This window comes from Bos javanicus, chromosome 10 (genome assembly GCF_032452875.1).
Source record: "Bos javanicus breed banteng chromosome 10, ARS-OSU_banteng_1.0, whole genome shotgun sequence".
In the NCBI taxonomy this organism is placed as follows: Eukaryota; Metazoa; Chordata; class Mammalia; order Artiodactyla; family Bovidae; genus Bos; species Bos javanicus.
In genome coordinates, this window is record NC_083877.1 from 84,065,032 (window position 1) to 84,084,936 (window position 19,905).

General features: G+C 43.6%; 1 protein-coding gene across 3 annotated transcripts in view; it reads right to left on the reverse strand.

Annotated features, from left to right (window-relative positions):
* ZFYVE1 (zinc finger FYVE-type containing 1) overlaps positions 1 to 18,434 on the reverse strand; it is a 44,873-nt gene extending 26,439 nt beyond the window's left edge. For 2 of the 3 annotated variants that reach the window (XR_009738807.1, XM_061429347.1), the window contains exons 1-2: positions 18,152 to 18,434; positions 15,868 to 16,810 (exon numbers count right to left, since the gene is read on the reverse strand). Coding sequence is in view for 2 of the 3 variants with exons in the window: in XM_061429347.1 (XP_061285331.1) it covers positions 15,868 to 16,350 (483 nt within the window). In the remaining variant the exon portion in view is untranslated. Of the gene's footprint in view, positions 1 to 15,867; positions 16,811 to 17,896; positions 18,013 to 18,151 lie in introns of those variants that run through there. The other variant, XM_061429348.1, reaches the window with a different exon arrangement.
* Between the last annotated feature and the right edge of the window lie 1,471 nt (positions 18,435 to 19,905).

Below are 19,905 nucleotides of genomic sequence, written 5' to 3' on the forward strand. Positions count from 1 at the left end.
TATGTTAAACATACAAGTTCATGTGCGCATGTGCAGATGAGTCTAGCGCAAAGAATTCTAGGAGGTGGAGCTCAAACCTCAGGCTGGTTTTTCTACCAAGAAGCCCTGAATAATCATTCAATATGCACTGACTGCATTTTTCCACATGTAAAATGAGGATATAACCATCTTTGCCTCCCCTGACTGGGTACTGGTTGCTAATCAAATCAACAGATAAACGAGAAAATGCCTGGCAAACTGAAACCATGCTTCGTTTTTCCTTCTTCTGCCTTTCGCATTATTTTGCTCCCTGTTATACTACTCAATTCATCCTTAACCTGTGGGCAGTTTCCCCTGAGCCAGAAAGGAGACAACAGCCTAGGGAGTAAGTAACAAGACCGGTTTTTCAGTCAGAAGAGAGTGAACTGAAAGTGTTAGTCTCTGAGTCCAACTCTTTGCAACCCCATGGACTGTAGCTCGCCAGGCTTCTCTGTCCATGGGATTCTCCAGGCAAGAATATTGAAGTGGGTTGCCATTCCCTTCTCCAGGGGATCCTCCTGACCTAGGGATCGAACTCAGGTCTCCCCCACTGCAGGCAGATTCTTTACCGTCTGAGCCACCTGGGAAGCCCACAGTTGGCAGAAGAGAAGGTCAAGAAAAGGTAAGAAGGTTCCCCTTGATGAAGGAAGAATGCGGCCAGGGGGAACAAGGCTGCTGCTCTACTGGTTCTGCCTATTCACCATCTGCCTGTTCCCACTCTGCTCCATTCCTGGGCTGAAATAAGCTATCTGACTCTGAACCCTGCCAACTGGTCACCCCACCCAACTTGACATGCTGGGAATGGTCCTCGGCCCTGACCCAACAGCAAAAACAGGAGCAACACCCCAAAGGTGCTCCTCCCCAGCCTCTGCCTTCCGTCCTCCTCCTGCTCACATGGACCTCAGGCAAGTCAGAAACACCCAAATTCAACACCCAGTGTGGCCCTGGAAAGGCTGCTCAACTCCTGAAACCTCAGGGAAATGAGATGGTATGAGATTCTACAACCCATAGGGCTACTGAGAGGACGAAAGGCGATAAGGCACGCAAAGGGCACAGTACAACGCCCGGCACAGAGCAAGCGCCTGATGAATACCAGCCATTATTTAGTAAAGACGAGCCTGCTGGGAAAACACCCAGGGGCACAGCAGCAGCGCCCGAGCTTGCGCCTGCTTGTGGCTCAGAGGTTGTCCATCCAGGGACTGAGGCAGTGATGGGGTGAAATCTAAACTAATTCTATCTGAAAATGAAAAGCTCTCACTGCTTGCTCCTGGTAACTCCTTTTCACTCCTCTTAAGCAAAACAACATAGTATTATTGATACTGACTTTACAGCTTGGGCTTCCCTTGTGGCTCAGCTGGTAAAGAATCTGCCTGCAATGCAGCAGACCTGGGTTCAATCCCTGGGTTGCGAAGATCCCCTGGAGAAGGGAAAGGCTGCCCACTCCAGTATTCTGGCTTGGAGAATGCCATGGACTGTATAGTCCATGGGGTCGCAAAGAGTCGGACACGACTGAGCAACTTTGACTGTCACCATACCCATCTTGAAGAAACCGAACAACACACCCCTCTCTCTATCACTGTCTCACCCATCAAAGCTTTTCATTTTGTGCCAAGTTCCAAGGAGAGTTTCTAGAATGAAATGTTATAGTACTCAATGAACTACATTGTTTCAGCTCAGAGTTCAGAGCAGTTTACAACAGTGAAAAAGGCAACCCAAGCAGGCAAGGGGAAGGATGACAGTCTCTGAGAGATTCCTTCTCGGCCCTCAGAGAATTATTCCGGGACGAATGACCGTGTGGGCTTTGCTCTGAGGCAGCCGAGGGAGGAAAAAGCAAGAGATGGGACAGAAATCGAAATAAAAAGCCTTGGAAGGAGGAAAGTTCAACAGAGCAGAGGCAGTAAAGTTAAAGACACCGGAACATACTCCAAAGGAAAGAAACACAGGACTGAGGTCCTCTCAGTTCTGGTCGCTCTGGGTGCAGAGGATCTGATCTGCACCAATTACAAACACGCAGTCCTCTAAGTTTTTATAGCTGAGGACAAAAATCAGGTCCTTTCCCAAAGTAATGAAAGGGCTAAGGGAGGCATGACTGCTCCGCCCCGCACAGCGCTCATGGTAAATCCCACCCTTGGACAACAAAGATGATTTTATACCTCTCCACTGAGATTCTAACATTACTCAAAATAGATAAATTATCCCCAAAGTTAAGTTCCCACTAATTACATTTACGTGAGGGTCTGTGCTGGAGAAGACTCTTGAGAGTCCCCTGGACTGCAAGGATATCAAACCAGTCAATCCTAAAGGAAATCAACCCTGAGTATTCACTGGAAGGACTGATGTTGAAGCTCCAAAACTTTGGCCACCTGATGCGAAGAGTCAACTCACTGGAAAACACCCTGATGCTGGGGAAGACTGAAAGCAAAAGAAGAGGCCGGCAGCCAGTGAGATAGTTAGACAGCATCAACAACTCAAGATGGGAATTTGAGCAAACTCTGGAAGACAGGGAAGGACAGGGAAGCTAGGAATGCTGCAGTCCATGAGGTCACAGAGCCAGACACAACTTAGGAACTGAACAATTACTCTGGTTTATTCTGCTTTCATTCCATTTTTGCCTGAGCTCCAATGAAGAGACAGAACCCAAAGAAACCAAACCAGATTCTCAATCTTGGCAGAACTGGAACCACTATCTCAGAAGGAAATGAGAACTTGATTACTTCATTTAACCTGTACACAAAAAATATGCTGTTTGCCATTTCAGTAAACAAAGAACGCTGCCTGCCGTTGTGGTAAACAACTAATGTTGCCTCCATCCAGCCATCAGTCACTGCAGCCACCCCAGCCCTCCTGCCATGGTTCACCCTGAGGGGATTCAGGATGGAGAAAAACAGAATACTGACTCTAGATAGTAAAGGTGTACATCAAAGGAATAATTTCAATGAGCCCAGACTCTTGCATCTTCCCACAGAAAAGCACTGAAATCATTAACTTGAGATTTCTATTCTTTGTGATTAGCAGTGATCTTTTGATGTTGGACTAGAAAATTTTTCTTTTTTTCCCCCCAGCAAAAACTCCCTTGTATGCTGGTTCCTCCTTCAACTCCTTGAAACAGTTCCTCTGAGCCATCTGAGAGGCTGCTGCTGCTGCTAAGTCACTTCAGTCGTGTCCGACTCTGTGCAACTCCAGAGACAGCAGTCCACCAGGTTCCTCTGTCCCTGGGATTTGCCAGGCAAGAGTACTGGAGTGGGCTATCTGAGAGGCTACCCTAGGCTATACTCCTCAGTAAACTCACCAAGTAAAACCTAATTCTCAACTTTTAGGCTGTGTTTTTTCTCTGTTGACCAATCAACAAATATGTATCAAGCTTCATCTAGAATCTGGCACTAATCTAACAGTGTAAGACCAACCTAAGTATAATTTAGGTAACATTTTCCATCTTCTGTAGGAAGGAAAGGAGAAGTGAAAAGTGAGGACTCTCTTCTCTGAAAAATCCAGAGCTATTTTCATCATGTTGAAAAAAACTCCATACAAAGATTTAAGTCCATGGCCTAATTTTCAGATAAAATTTTACTTAAACAATGTCAAACAGATCAGGACCCAGTCCACTGTTAAAGTCCAAAATCAAAGGAGGTTCCCTTCCAACCGCAAATCCCTACTGCCAGAAAGTTCTAGTAAACCTGCTCCCCCCAACCCAGCTAGTTCAGAAAATTACGTTTCATCCTATCCTCCAAGGACTGTACATGTTTGTGTTTACCCACACATGTGCCAATCAAGTTTCATGTAAAAAACAATTGTTTCTCAATCAAATGTTTTCTTAAGACCACTAAAGTCACAAGATTGGCTTCACAAACACACTGAGCGCATTTGGTAAGGGCAAAGATCATTTTCTTCCACTCCAGTGTCCTCAAAAGAGTTCCATTACTTGAGAGGTCAGGAATTCTCCTCCCATGTCTTCTAACTACCAGTGGTGCCTTTGACATATGACCTCACAGTGCTGCCTGCAGCTCCTCTAGCAGGAAAGAGAAATGTTTCTATGTAGGGATGATCCACAAAGCAAATTCTTTTAGACGGGTCATTTTTAGCTCCATGGTCAGTTTCTTTGACTTCACCCAACTCACCCAGTTCAGCTGTCCATTTATATCTGAGTGAAAAGCTTTCCAAAGCAATGCTAGATTCTGGGGATTGGAAATACCACATCATCCTCAAGACCCACATCATCCTCAAGGAACTCTTCCAAGGAGCTTCCAAATGGAAGATGCCCCCCTTTCAGTGGCGTGGCATGGCATACTCATATCTGGCCAGCTATAGAAACAGACGGAAGCTCTGGTAAAGGCTCTGGGATTAGTAGTAACAACTCCAGGCTAGACAGAAGACAGCAGAGCTGAGCACAGGGAACTATACTCAGTATCCTGTGATAAACCACAAAGGAAATGTTTTAATTTTTTAAAAAGTGAGAGCTCGATTCAGATCCACCTCCATCTGGATCGCGCCATGGGCAATTTTCTCTACCCTTCTCTTAATCAGAGCCTCCAGTCCCCACCCACCACCTCTGTTAACATTTTCCCATTATTCCTGGTTCCAGCTTCCCACTAGAGCATACTCCAGGTTGGCAAGGGTCTAAGCTATGCTGTTTACCACTAGCCCTAAGACAGGGCCTGACACACAATAGGAAATCTGTACTTATTTGTTAAGTAAGTGAATAAACACAGAACAGAATGTCTAGATGCTATATTCTCTCTAGGGAAGGCTACACCTTAGGGTCCAATCTGGGGACTTCCCTTGCAGTCCGGTGGTTAAGACTGCAAGGGGCATGGGTTCGATCCCTGGTTGAAGAACTAAGATTCCACATGCTGTGCAGTGTGGCCAAGAAAATATCTTTTTTTAAAGTGGAGGGGGGACTTCCCTGGTGGTCCAGTGGGTTTACTCTGCACTCCCAATGCACAGGACCTGGATTTGATCCCTGGTTGGGGAACTAAGATCCTACCTGTCTCAACATGAGTTCTCATGTTGCAACTAAGACCCAACACAGCCAAATAAATAAAAATATATATTAAAAAAAAAAAAAGCAGAGGGGGTCCAATCTGCCTCTACCACTCACTGACTTCAGAAAAACCTTAAAGAAATTATTTAATTTCTCTGGGCTCCATTATCTCATCTGTAAAATGAGGGTAACAATGTAATTTACTTCACAGGATTGTTGCCAGGATTAAGTTGAGAGAATGCACAGCAAGCACTCAGCACAGCGGAGGCCTGCCGTAAATGCTGTTAAGTGCCGACTGATGTTGCAGTGCCCTGGTCTGCCTCTAGGCCACACTCAAAGAGTAAATGTAACATTCAGAAGAACTAAAGGTACTAGTGGTTTTCATTCTAAAATTAAGATAGAAGTGGATACTTTCTTGTAGTTCTGTATCTTCAGTATTTTAACATGACCAGTCTATGTAAGTTTTATAACTGGAAAATAACAAATACTGCATAAAAAAGACAAAAAAATCACTGCCCTCTGGTACAGGGTTTTCTTCTGGGATGACGAAAATGTTTTAGAACTAGACAGAGGTGGTGGCACCACACTGAATGTACCAAATACTAATGAATCGTTCGCTTAAAATCGTTAATTTTATGTTACATGAATTACACCCCTATAAAAAAAATCACTGCCCTCAGGAAGCTTACATGCTAATGGGGAGAAGAAAGACCATAAGCAAACAATATATACGGCAAACAAAATGTCCTTGGACAAATGAAGAAATTGCAGTACATCTATACAATAGAACTTCTCTGCAACACAAAGAAATGAACCGAGACACGCAACAACACGGATGACCTTCAAAAACATATGGTGAGTGCAAGAAGCCAGATACAAAGCAGCACCAAATTATTCTATTCACACGAAACTCCAGGAAAGTCAAATCTGCAGCTGTAGAAGGCAGATGAGTGATTGCTGGGGACTGACTTCCTAGGGGAAGTCAGAAGGAAACCTTCCGAGGGGGCGGAAGCGCTCTATACCTTGAGCGTTATGGGGGCCCCAGGGGTGCAATTGGTTAGCGTGTGGTACTTACATCTCGAGTGTTGCAGAGGTGGTTACACAGGTGTACACACATTTGTTGAAACTCACAAATCTGTACACTTAAAAGGTGTGTATTACAGAGACGTCCCTGGAGATCTAGTGGTTAAGACTCCGAGATTCCAATGCAGGGGCCTCAGGTTGGATCCTGGTCTGGGAACCAAGATCCTACAGGCCATGGGATGAAGCCAAAAAACTGGTTTTTGATGTACATATTATATTATGTGTAAGTTATACCACAAGGGTTGGTTTTAAGTACATGTTATGTCAAACAATGATAAGCAGAGTGAAGAAAAACCAGGAAAGAGGAGTAGGACTATAGGAACAGGCAGGAGTTGCTGTTTTAAATCTGGTGGTCAAGGAAGGCAGCACTATAAAGCCAAATCTCTTTAGATCAATCCTTTAAAAAAAAAATGCAGTAAATGCAATCTTCATGGTAGTGAAAGGAGAAGAAATGTATGAACAGTCCAAAACAGTACATAAGCAGTTCCCTGGCGGTCCAATGGTTAGGACTCTACTCTTTCACTGCTGAGGGCCTGGGTTCAATCAGATCCCTCATTGGGGAACATCCCCCAAGCTGCATGATGGTGTGGCCAAAAAAAAAAAAAGAATATGGTACATAAGCCTAAAGGGATTCCCTTGTAGCTCAGCTGGTAAAGAATCCGCCTGCAATGCAGGAAACCCCATCTGGATTCCTGGGTTGGGACGATCTGCTGGAGAAAGGATAGGCTACCCCCTCCAGTATTCTTGGGCTTCCCAGGTGGCTCAGCTGGTAAGGAATTCGCCTGCGATGCCGGAGATCTGGGTTCAATCTCTGGATTGGGAAGATCCCCTAGAGAAGGGAATGGCTACCCACTCCAGTATTCTGGCCTGGAGAATTCCATGGATTGTACAATCCTGGGGTTGCAAAGGGTCAGACATGACTGAGCGACTTCTACTAAGCCTAAAATTTTACATGTAGCACTGGAAAGAAACGTTTTTCCCCTGGCAATGGTAGATTTAACTTCATAATTCATGAAGTAGGGGGGAGAAGAAGGGAAGAGATGAGGGAGGGAGAGAGGGAAGGAAGAGTCTAGAGGGAGGGAGGGAAAAGGAGAGAGAGAGAGAGAATTAGGGGAGGAAGGAAACAAGGAGAGGAGGAGGAGGGAGGGAAGGAAAAAGAAGAAAGGCAAAGCAGGCTGTCTTTATGGCTGCCCATGAGGTGATCCAGTTCCAAACAACAGAGCTGACTAAGGACACGGGGAGGAATGAGTGCGCCCAGTGACCTACCAGCCACAGACTGAACGCCCAGGCACCGGGACCAGAAAGGGTGCGCACCAACAGTCAGGATCCTCAAGCAGCCTCTGCTCAGAGACAAGGACAGAAGACAGCAGGGCCTTCCCAGGAAAGAAGGCCCCACAACCCCTCCCCAGTCATGCTCAACCTCTGAATTTTCACTTTAAAGCATTTTTCAGAGCGATTACTCAAACTAGTAAGGCAGAAAATTGACGCTCAATAAATGTTTATGACTGCTGTTGAATGACACAGGTAAACTGAATTAAACTCTTTGAAAAGAAAGGTTATAAGAGATTATGGAAAACGGTTCAGCCATGTATTAATTGGATGACATATTCACCAGGCAGGAGAATGGGCTGAGAGGTAGAGGAATTTCTAGAATACTCTACGACTGCTGAATTGCTTGGGATTTTATTCTCTTCTTAACTTGAACCTGGGGTATCTGTGACTACATGCCAGAACCAGGCTCCGTCTGTTCAAGTACTCTAAGAGTCAAGTTCCTGGGAAAGACAGCAATAACCCAGTCACAAGCAAAAGAAAATTAGGAAGGAGGGGAAAAAAAAAATTCCAGAAGCTACAAGAAAACTGAATTATCCTCCATCAATTCAAGCCAGAGGCCAAGTGCTTACGTATGGTGGGTATACCTCTCTGCCACCACCAAGGATTCCAGCTACCACCAAGTTGACCTCACAAACAGGTCAAAGGGAACCTCTTAATTATTGGCCAAAAGCTGTTGGAAAGAGGGGCAAAATGAACAAAACATTCTCCAAGGAAACACCCACCCTTTCCTGCCTCCAAAAGTTCCTCTGTGTCCCTTCCCATAGGTCTTTCCAATCTGTCTTGCCTGAAAACTTTCTATCTCTTTCCCTCCTCTGTGATCTCACCCACTAGGTTTCCGCTGGTTGCCCCCCATTGATCAAATGTGTTCAATACATTTTAGCAGTTCCAACCTCAGCTGGAACTGATCTGTTGGGAGCTGTTCCCAAAGCAGACAGGACTCCCCAGAAGAGTCCAGCCAGCCATCAGAAGGCTTCCACATGACACAATCTGCAGGACCAACTCAAGAGTAGCACAGCCCGGAGATGCAGCCACAGGGAAACATACACCGTCAACTTAATGAGAAATCTGCCTAGGATACTAACCCCGACTCAAAAAAGCCAAATGTTTACCAAATTCCAGAAAAAAAATCAATCACTTCAAGGAACTGACAGACCAGAAAAAAATTAGAATCATACAAACTGGAGGTAACTTGAAATAGTTAAAGATAGGTTCCCTGAAAAGCTGACTCACAGTGGTTTTGATGGCTTGCATGGGTCAAATTTTAAACAGCCCTGGACTAAAAAAATAGCCTCCCAGGTTAAATGCCAGAAGTCTGTTACAACTGAATAAGCCCAAGGCTGAGTGAGCTCACAAGATGCTGAGCAGAAATTAGAGGCATATAATAGGGGTTCTTTCATCTTCCTGTTTGTCTGAGTCATCCTCAACCCCAGTTTCCCAATAATATCATACAATGCCCTCCCCCAACTACTATTACTAAACAAAAGGGACTTTTACTTGGCTTTCTATGAGTAAAAGGTGGTGGAGGGAGATGGAGTCTCTGCTGTTGTACCAATTACTGCTTATTATTTTGACAGACAGCTCCTAAGCAGATCTATGGGAGGGGTTTTTTGTTACATTTTTTAACATGGCACCTAATAACCAAGAATAAATATATTTGTGTTTTGACCAGAATTTGCCAAAGGGCTAACCAGCCACAGTACCAAAATGAGTCCTTATACTATAATAGTCTGACCATTCGAAGAGAAAAATAAGGAAGTTCCACAAGTTAGATAATTATGATCCCCAGGTTCCTGACCTACCAACCGGTTAAGTCCTGAGGGGTTTCTGCCAGCTTCTCTGAAACAGAGGTCCTGGGAAGAGCAAGCCCCTGGAAGGTACCCTAGACCAGGCAGCAGAGGACAAGGCCCAGGGGGTCACGCGCAGATGAGTCTAAGACAGAAGCAGAAAAGAAATGGGACAGACCAGCACAGCCTGTTTGGGGTCAAGGATTCCCATACAGTACAAAAACATCCTCAGCTATTTTCCATTCCTGAATCCCACTAGAATAATGTCTCTTTAAGCCAATTAAAAAAAAAAAAAAAAGGCCAACTCCCAGTGTTCTGAGCCACACTATTCTGGGACTGTAAACAAGTGGAGCAGCCAAACAACGTGATGGGTCTTCTTAAAGGAACGGTCTCAGTGAGATGAGGTCCACCACTGACTTCACTGAAGGACAGGAAGGCTTACCCTGGCCTTCCCTTTCAGACAGGGCTCAGGGCTCTGGATTTCTAGTCTAGGAAGGCCTACCCCAGGAGACACTTTCTTAAGGGTCTCATGGACCACTCCTGGGTCAGTGGGCTTCCTTATCACCCCACATGTTCAGCAGGAGGGGATTTAACTTCCAGAGCTTTTTGGCATGAAGAGCACACAGCCTTCCTACCACTGGGGATCAGTTAGCATGAGGATGAAACAGGGGCAAGAGACTGTTAGTGTGCTGCTCTGTTCTGATAGCAAGTTTGTAGAAAAGAGACAGTGGAGAATGGAGTGGTTGTAAAAAGAAAGAAAAACTTGGGGTTTAAGTATTTATATATACATATATTAGATGTGGATCTGTGTACATATAAATGTATAATTTTGTTTTCTATATATATATATATAAAAGTATATGAATGTTTTCACCATTTCTGTGACTAGAAATATTTCAGCAAGACAAGATGTCTGAATCCCTCACAAGACTCAACAAAGAGGAAAATACTACCCCCTACCTCCATTAAGAACTCTAATTGTTAGAACTTTATTCTTCTAACCTTTGAGTTATTTGCTAAGGGCGTTGTCTCTAACTTCAAGAAACTATAGATCTCTTGTCAGTGTGGATCATTTACGTATTGTGAGTTTCTAAATAATGGACCCATGAGTCTCTGGTTTTCCAACTACAGTTCCAGTAATGTCTAGAAAAATCAATGAATACAACACAGAAGGTCTAACCATTTCACTAGAGAGGTTACAAAATATGCCAAAAGATAATATTGATTTCAGCTAAATTACTTCTGAGGAACAGAAAGAACCAGAAGACGGAATAAAAAGTGGTGTATTGGTTAAATGTTTTCCACTTCACTGGAATCCAGGTCTCCTATCAGAACAAATCTTCATCTCTTAGATCAGTTTCAATCTTAGCACCCTTGACATTTTGTACCAGGTTATTCTCTAGGTGGGGGTTACCCTATGCATTTTAAGATACTCAGCAGGACTCTGGCTTCTACCCACTAGCCAGAAGCACATAATCCCTGATCCCCCAGCAGTGACAATTAGAGGAGTCTCCAAACATTACCAAATGCCCCCCCACCCCTACCCCTGGGGGCAAGCAAAATCACCCTTGGTTGAGAACTACTGTGCTAGATAGTAACAAATGAGATTACTTTAACTTTTTCTTTATTATGTGAACTGAGTTCTTAAAAGTTTTATCAATTTAAGTCTGGGGTTTTATCAATTTAAACCTGGGGTTTTAAGCAGGTGTTATTTGCACAAACCAAATGCCTAGGAGTCACTACGGAGTCCTCTCCTTCACTCACCTACCCAACATACCAGCATTCCTGTTTTACATCCAAACTTCGTCCCAAATTCATCAATGTTTTTCCATCTCACCATGACAGTAACTGCACCAATTCCAGGCTCCTTCTCCCCTCTGCATCTGCTACAGCCTCCTAAGTGGGTTCCCTGCTTTCCTCTTGTCCTCTCCCAGACACTACAAAGTCTCCTAGTCTTCACACCAAAGTCAAGAGCATCTCTAAAAAACTTCCATCAGCACAAGTGACCTTCTAGCATAAAGCAATCTGGTGCTTCCCACAACATTTAAAACCACACTTATTTCCATGGCCTACAAGGCCCCACAGCATCTGGCAACTGCCTAGCTCTGCACCTCCATCTTCACCACTCTCTGTCGGCTCACTCCAGCGACACAGGCATTCTTTCTCTACTCAAACATGCCAGCCTACCTGCTTTCTGTTCTCATTTTCCTCTGTCTGGAGGTCTATTTCCCCAGGTGGTATTAACCATCATGTCTTTGCTTAAGAGTCACCTCTACAATAAAACCTTCCCTGACCATCTGGCAAAAGTGGCTTCTCAGTCACTCTTCCTTGATTATACAGCGAAACCACCTTTTTTATGTGTTTTACATGTGTGAACTTTGCTTTCCTCCCTTAATGGTAAGCTCTTATGATGGCATGGACCAAACCTTATCTCTGGAGTCTAGAAAATGACTGGCACCAGCAGATATACTCCATAAAGGTGATGAATGAATGAAATGTCTTTGGCTAGTAGGCCAAATGTGTCCATTTAAGAGCCACCAATGAGTTCCTGCTTCTGAGACTACAAGTCAATCTCTCCCCAAATTTGCCATTCCAGTATACACTCAAATGGCAACGGGTCAATGATAAAATTGTCACCTCCAAAAGGAAGCTTTTTGTCCTTCCAGGTCTTCCAAAAGAAACTAAATAATATTCAGATCACAAACAAAAAATCTTAGGAGATTCTAGGCCAGAGAATTTGAGGGAACCTCACATAACAGTAACAGCCTACAAGCTGCTAAAATCATCCCTATGAACTAAACTGAAAATGATCAAAGCCCACAAATGCCTAGAACCATACAGAGAAAAGCAAAATCAGGGCCTAAATCATGAAATCTTCACTGATATGAGGAAGGAGTTCTTCAGTGCTAACAGTCTTGCATTTACACAGAGCTGTGTTTCATTTGATCCTCACAGTAGCCATGAGGAATTGGTAAGCTGATGCTACTGACCAGAATGAAGTTTGATTAGAACATTTAAATGACTTGGTGAGAGAGAACAGAAGTATTATAGCACAAGGATCTTGGAGCGCAAATCCTCTGCCACTTATTGTAACTTGACCTTGGCAAGTCATTTCATCTCTCTGTGTTTCAGTGTCCTCATCGAGAAAACACACTGCTTCTAGATGATATGTTGTATTCCCCTAAAATGCATACGTTGAAATCCAACTCCCAATGTGACGGCATTAGGAAGTAAGGCCTTTGAGAGGTGATTCAGTCATGAGGGTAGAAATCTTATGAACAGGATTAGTGTGCTTATAAAAGACACTCCAGAGAGGTTCTTTCTGCAACGTGAGGACATGATGAGAAGACAGCTGTCATGAACCAAACACTCATCAGACACTGAATCTATCAGTGCCATGATTTTGAACTTCCTAGCCTCTAGAACCATGAGAAATAAACTTCTGTTGTTAATAAACCTCCCCATCTATGCTATTCTGTTACAGCTGCCGAACTTACTAAGACTTACACTTAGTTCACAGGCTGTGGTAGGGTGAAATTGCCCCCACCGCACCTCCCAAGATGCCATCCTAGTGCCTAGAACCTGCGAATCTGTCACTTCATGGGGCAAAAAGGCTTTGCAGATATGACTGAATTAAGGACCTTGAGGTGGGGAGAATATGCTGGATTATCCAAGTGAATCCAATGTAACCACAAGGATCCTTGCAAGAGGGAGGCAGAAGGGCCACAGGCAGAGAAGCAAGTGACAGCAGAAGAAAAAAGATGGAAAGGGGGATTAGAAGATGTTAACACTACTAGCTTTGAAGCTGGGTGGTGGGGCCACAAGCCAAAGTACACAAGAGGCTTCTTAAAGCTAGAAAGATAAGGAAACAAATTCTTCCATAGCCTCCAGAAGGAACACAGCCCCATCAATCCATTTTAGGACTTCTGATCTCTGACCTATAATAGAAAAACTTGTCTTAAGTCACTAAATCTGTGATAATTTGTTACAGCAACAGTAAGAAACTAATACAGAGCTATCTGTCATCAGGATTCAATGAGTGCAAATGCTATGCATGGTGCCAAGTACCACAGTGAGAGCTCTTTAAATTTTAACTATGATGAGCCAAGACCAGAACCCAGGGGAGATTCAGAGAAGCACTGCAGGAACAAAGAAAATAAGGTTCAGAAATTTGGTAGTATCAATCTAAATCTAAAATGCACATATCATTTGACAAAGATTCCATATCTAAATAGATTTATAGGATATTCAATACATCCCTGGTTGTAATAACTCAAACATCCCATAATAGGCTAAAATTATAGAAAAACCATTCAACCGAGTACTAGGCAGCCTTTAAATAATGAGGTAAACCCCAAAGTGCAGATAAGGAAAGTTCTACAAGTATCCTCTAGTGAAAAACAGCCAAGGACAGAGCAGCAAGTATATTAGATTCCCTTTTTGTTGAAAAATTTAAAAGATGCATACATATATTCATAAGCATACGTGACAAAAATTCTAGAAGGGCGCATAGTTAACTGTTAATGGTGAATGTTCTAACAAGAGACCAAGAGCATGGAGTAGGAGGGGAACTCTTGTCATTGTATGTCCTTTCATATGGTTTTAGCCTTTTTACTAAGTATGTGTGTGATATTCATTTCTAAAAAACTGAGGCTGACATGTGACATCACCAATCAAGTATTTAAGGGCTGATATGTCCACCATTGTATGACCCAGGGCACAACACAGGGTCCTGCTCTCCAAGAGTTTACAATCGAGCTGAGTTCATCATCTAGATTTATATCAGACAATCACCTCTCTAATTGTTTCAGACCTTCACGTTAGAAAAGGGAACCAGATAGTTTCTCCACGTACGTTACCACTATGACTCTATGAGAACAAATCTCCACCTAAAATTCTCATCTAATCCATTAGTCCCAACCAAAGCTGCTTGCAATTAATAAACTGATATTTGCTGGGAAGTAGTCAATGTTTATGAAGGAGAAATCTTTACAGAACAATCCAATTATAATATATATATATATATGACACATTACAAGAAAAACAGATGCACAAACAGTTGGATTTGTCTTCTTTGGTATACATTCTTCTATTTTCTTAATTCTCTACTAAGAAATATGTATCAACGCTACAAAAAAAAAAAAAATACAGCCTCCTCCCCTTAAGAAACACTCTTTTTGGTGTTGACACAGTATCCATGAGGATTACTGGTCATCCCAAATCTTCCTCTCATTTTATGACACTGACAACACTGCAAAGTATTCCACATTAAAGAGAACTGGTGGTAAAACCAACAAGAAACATCCAAATCCAAGTGTTCCATTTATAAATATTTAGTCCACACTGTCACCCAATTAGAGCATAATCCATAAAGGAGACATTATTGCTAACAAGGGAGGCAGAAGGGGATCTGGGTCACTCTTCCATAACTCTATTAGTTCCTTTCAGCCAAGAAAGAAAAGCCTGTGTTAGCAAAGTAGCTGACAATACATGTACATAGAAATCATGATGCAATTCATCTCCATAATCTTATCTAAAGAGGAAAAAGACAGATGAAAAATATTCAAGGGTAATTAGACAGTTTCCAAGTGGTAACTTACAAATGTACTCCTCCAATCTGGAGGCTTGAGGAGTCATCACAACCAAAAGTACTGAATGTACCACAAACACTCCCTGATACTGACAAATACAACAAACTGATGCTGACTCCAAATGCCAGGCCCGGTGATAAGGGCCTTTCCATTTCTATTCCTAATTTCTTTGAATCCTCTCAATTGCTACTACGATGTGGAAGCAAAATTGAGGCACGGAGTTTAAATAACTTATCTGTGGTGATACAGTCCGTAAGTGAAGCCAGGATGTGAATTCAAGCAGTCTTCATTCGAAGTATAGAAATGATGATACTAGCTAGCTTCAGTGGAGAGTACATTCATTCATCTACCCCCTTTACCAAACGGCCCAACTGTCACACACTTTCATCTCTCCAACTTGCTCCTATTATCACTCACCACCCTCTCCCTAGCCCAGAATTAAATATTTCTCCAGTCCTGTAATCACAGATGCCCTTACTGGCCTCTACTGATCAGAAGCTAATATATGAGAATAAGAGCCCATTTGGAGAGGGTACTACCCTTAGGAAATGCCCACTTTTCAAAGACCTGTCTCCCAGTGGAGCTAGCAGGGTTATGATTTACAGCCTTCCACTCCCCTGGGACCCACCAAAAAAGTGTTTCTTTCTCTGCACACACAGTCTCTCCTCATTCACATGTATTCACAACTTACCAAAGTGCTCTCATTCAGAAAATGGTTCTAAATCAGTTCTTTCTGATAATAATCCTAATAATAATAATGACAGCTATCATATACTGAGTATTCACTATCTAACAGGCTTTACAAACACTGTGTCATTTCTTCCTCATGACCACCCAATGAAGTAGGCACTGTCCCCAGTGTACAGATGAGAACATTAAGACTCAAAGGGGTAAAGTACTGATAATTCAGCCCAAGGTCATGCAGCTGGTAAGTGAATCTAACTCCATGCAACTTAAGCTTTCGGAAGTCTTGCCTCTTAGCGATTAAAATGTAAGCTCCTCCTGGACGTTCCCTGAGAGTCACCTGCCAACAACACATCTCCTCCACTACCACATGAATCCTAGATCACTGAGCGCTTACCTGAATTTCTTCATTTTCATCTACTAGGAGGAAACTCACAACCTTCTCAGTCATCTTCTTCCTCTTGGTCTCCTCATCCATCCCTTCCTCTTCCAGCAACTCCTGGACCTTAGTGACATGGTACACAGTAACGGGGTGCCTCCTTTTGTTACCCCCAGAATGAGTCCTCTTCTGGCACTCCAGGCACAAGTTGATTTTACAGGTCTGGCACCTCACCACTGCCCTCTGCTTCACACCTGGAGAGTGCCCATTGGGGCCCTTGCAGGGGTCACAGTAAGGGACATGGCCAGCTTTGAGTCTGATCCGCTCATGGTTTCTCAGGCGCTCCTGCCGATGGAGTTCCTCCTCACAACGGAGACACTGCAGGCTGCAACACTCATCACACTCGAAGACAGCCTCGTCAGTCCCACTGCAGGTGTAACTTTCCTGGCACAGCAGCCCTGGATTCAGGCCCTTCTCTGCTGGGGAAGTCTGGGCACTCATATTCAGACTGGAAGGAAACCACCTACCATGTAACGGTAACTGGGCTTTCCCCGGGGGAAGTGAAGACAGAGGTGTTGAGTCTGAAGACTGCACACAACTTCCACAGGGTTCTGAATACCCTAAAAAAATGTGTTTTGTTTTTAAAAAAAAAAAACAATCGATGTCCTATTAGAATTCTTCACACACTCACAAATGTTCCAATGTTTAATTTTCTGCCTCTAAGACTCTTGAATCAGCAGCAACGTTGATTTGGTTTGATAGTTTCATCTTCCATAAAGTGCAGGCAAATATGTGGTCAAAATCAACTTGAAAGGGTCTTTTATGGCTATCTGAGAGAGATCTGATGGATTTACTGAGGTGGGCTCATGGGTGGGGCCTCAGTCGCAAGGTTTTGGTAATGAAAGAGTGGTCAGGAGCTTTTCAATATTATCCAACCTCAAGTCAATATTTCTGGGGATACCTACAATAGAGGCAGGAAAAGTATTTCACTCATCTAAAAGAAGTGCACCTTTATAAAAAGATTGTGATTAAATATGAGGCTAAAACTCCCAAGAGAAATTTCATTCTTGAAACTTAAATACTGACTCATTCTGATCCTAGAAATTTCTCCTCAAAATCATGATTAAGGCTGTTCCTTTTGAAAACAACTACCTATAGGATCAAAGCACTTAACAGACTCTGTCGCTTTATTTCCCAGACTGAAATTCTCTGTTCCTTGAGTTATTAGATTCAGATCGAAAGCACTAAGCAAACAGTCCTTGAAGGGACAACGTTCTGCACCCGTCCCTGCACTCCACAATTGGGAGAGGCGAAGAAAGATGCCTTTAAAAAGCTACAGAAGCAATAATAATAAACTCTAGCTCCATCAAAGTCCTGGGCAGGTCCAAAGACCCTTGTAACTGGGCTGTTTCAACTCTAGACAGATGCCTATTAAGGACTCTCAACCTGGAAAGAGTCACCACCATTCTACGGTGCTTAAAAACAACTATTGTACTTCCTTTCATCCTTTTCTCAAATTGCAAAAAAGGAGCGACAGGAGACAGAATTCCTTCACTATGGCCCACTGCAAAGCCAGGCATGCAGTGAGTTAAATAATTTTTCTCTTTGTCACTCAAAACCCAACTTTAAAATAACTTAAAAAAAAAAAAAGAAAGAAAAATAAGTGGAGCAAGAAAGGGGCTTTTGCCCCTTCTACAATCATATTTCTAACTCCCCTTCGCCTGGATACCCATTCTAATGCTCCAACGAAATGTAAAGCCCTCCTTTCAGGTATTCAACTCCTCCCATACAGAAATCAATCTATCCTTCTAATTTTTAGATAAACAGGGAAGGCGAAAGGAATGACTAGGAGACCTTATTTACACCCTAATCACAGACGTGCCCAAGCAGCTCCCGCAACGTTAACAAAAATCAAAATTGTCACAATTGATTAAAAATGTAAAACCAACCTTCAAAAGGCTACCTCTCCGCCCACCAAGACCCAAGCAAACAGTCTGCCCACTCGGCCTCCCACCTCGTTGCCTCTCCCCAGCCGGGGATTTCTCACCCTTCCTTCCTCCCAGGCAACACCACCTCAACCCGAGGGGCTGGAGCAGGATCTAAGAACAAAGAAGGTCCCCCCAAATCTCCCCCACGCCGGCAGAGGCCAGAGCCGGATCCATTGTTTATACCACCCCACCCCCACCCCAGCCGCACCCGCCCCCCCCTTCCTCCCGGGGGCAGAGGGAGCTCCAGGGCTATCGCTCGCCCGGCGCAGGGCCGTGCCCTTCCCTCCCCGACCGCGGCGGCCCGGGAACCCCACCACTAAGCAGTTCTGTCGCGGCGAGGCGGCGTCCGGGAACCACGGGGCGCCGGTGGAGGCGGGGGCTGTTCTTCAGGGCACCGGTGGATCCATCCCCATCTCCATCTCAGCCCCCCCTCCTCCTTCGCTGCCTCCCGGGCTTCCTCCTCTCCTGTTGTCAGTTAGGATCAGCTGATCGGAGTGAACTTCTCCCTGCTCGGACTAACAGGAAGGCGTGAGCGCTGCAGCCCACTGAGGGAGGAGCGGGAGAGGTGGAGCCTGACAGCGGCGAGGGCGGAGAGGCGTGCGCACAGCCTCCTGGGAAGTGTAGTTCCTCGGAGTGGCACCCTTCCCCAACTTCCCGGAAGTGAAGCCTCTGAATGACTACAACTCCCGATACGGAAGACGCGGCTCCTGCGAAGAGGCGCTAGAGACAGGCTCTCGAGCATTATGGGACTTGGAGTTTTTGCGCTGACTGTGGTTTCCGCAGGTTTCAGCACGTTGTTCTGGGTAGTGGCCAGAGAAGGAGTGGCTCTAAATTAGAGAACTGATGTAATATGTGGTATAGGCCAGGCAAATAATTCGATTTCAAGTAACTTTTATTGCACACCATTCCTTCAGAAATGTGTTAAAAACAGGCAGTCTCCAGTTACCCAATTTCGTCTTGCACAAACTAAGACCAGAAAGAATTTATATGAGAATATAAGTAGTCTTGGAATGTTCTGCAAGCCAAGAATTAATTTTTTTTTCCTCCATTAATTTATTTCTCTGACCTTTCCTTATTTACCTTCAGAACTTCCAAGTTTTAAATCAGCTTTTGGTAAGAGAGAGGTACATTTATCCAGGTAAATTTTCAGGCTACAACACAAGCTAATGGTTAATATTGTTACCTGTTTTTTTGTTTGTTTGTTTGTTTTGGAAATTGTCTTTTATTCAGTGCTTTCACTTTTTGTCTTTTCTATTGTTTCTTAGAACAACACCAGAAGCCTGGTGTAAAGAGCACTGGTCTGAGATGAAGACTGTGATTGTTCTAGAAAGCTCTTGGGCAAATCATGCAACTCTCTATGAAATAAAAGGATTGTATCAATGTAATCTCAAAGATCCCTGCCAATTCTCATGTTCTCTGACTCTGTCCTGATAACTGTTAACCCAGGAGAGAAACCGATGGTTAAGTGACTCGCCAAGGTCATAAAGCAAATAATTGACAAAGCTGGGACAGGAACCCATCTCCTGAATTAAAGTGAGATAATTTTTTACCTGATGATTCAAGGGACATAGTTAGACCAATAGTAAAGCCAAGTCTACATAATACAGTATAAGTTATTTGTGAGGATTATATTGCTGAAAATTATGTTTTCAAGACTGGACAGATAGCCAACAGTTGGACTAACAGTAAAACTTCGTTGAGAAAGCCACATCACAAACCAAGATACTAAGAACTAAGCTATCTGTAGCACTTTGTAATTTTCAGGTTTTAAAGAGAGAAGAGGAAAAGAGGGATTTTGGAAATGAACTTAAGATAAAACATCTCGAGCTAGGCTCTAAGGATTGGTTAGCATGTCACAAAATTTCCCTAGAAGGTTTTATTTCTAACCTACCACAATAATTTTTTATAATCTTAATAGTTTGCCTCATACTCCTAATCATAAAATGAGGATATTAATATATCTTGAGGACAAAATGGTATTTAAGTAAGTAAGTGAAGTCGCTTCAGTCATGTCTGACTCTTTGCAACCCCATGGACTGTAGCCTTCCAGGCTCCTCCGCCCATGGGA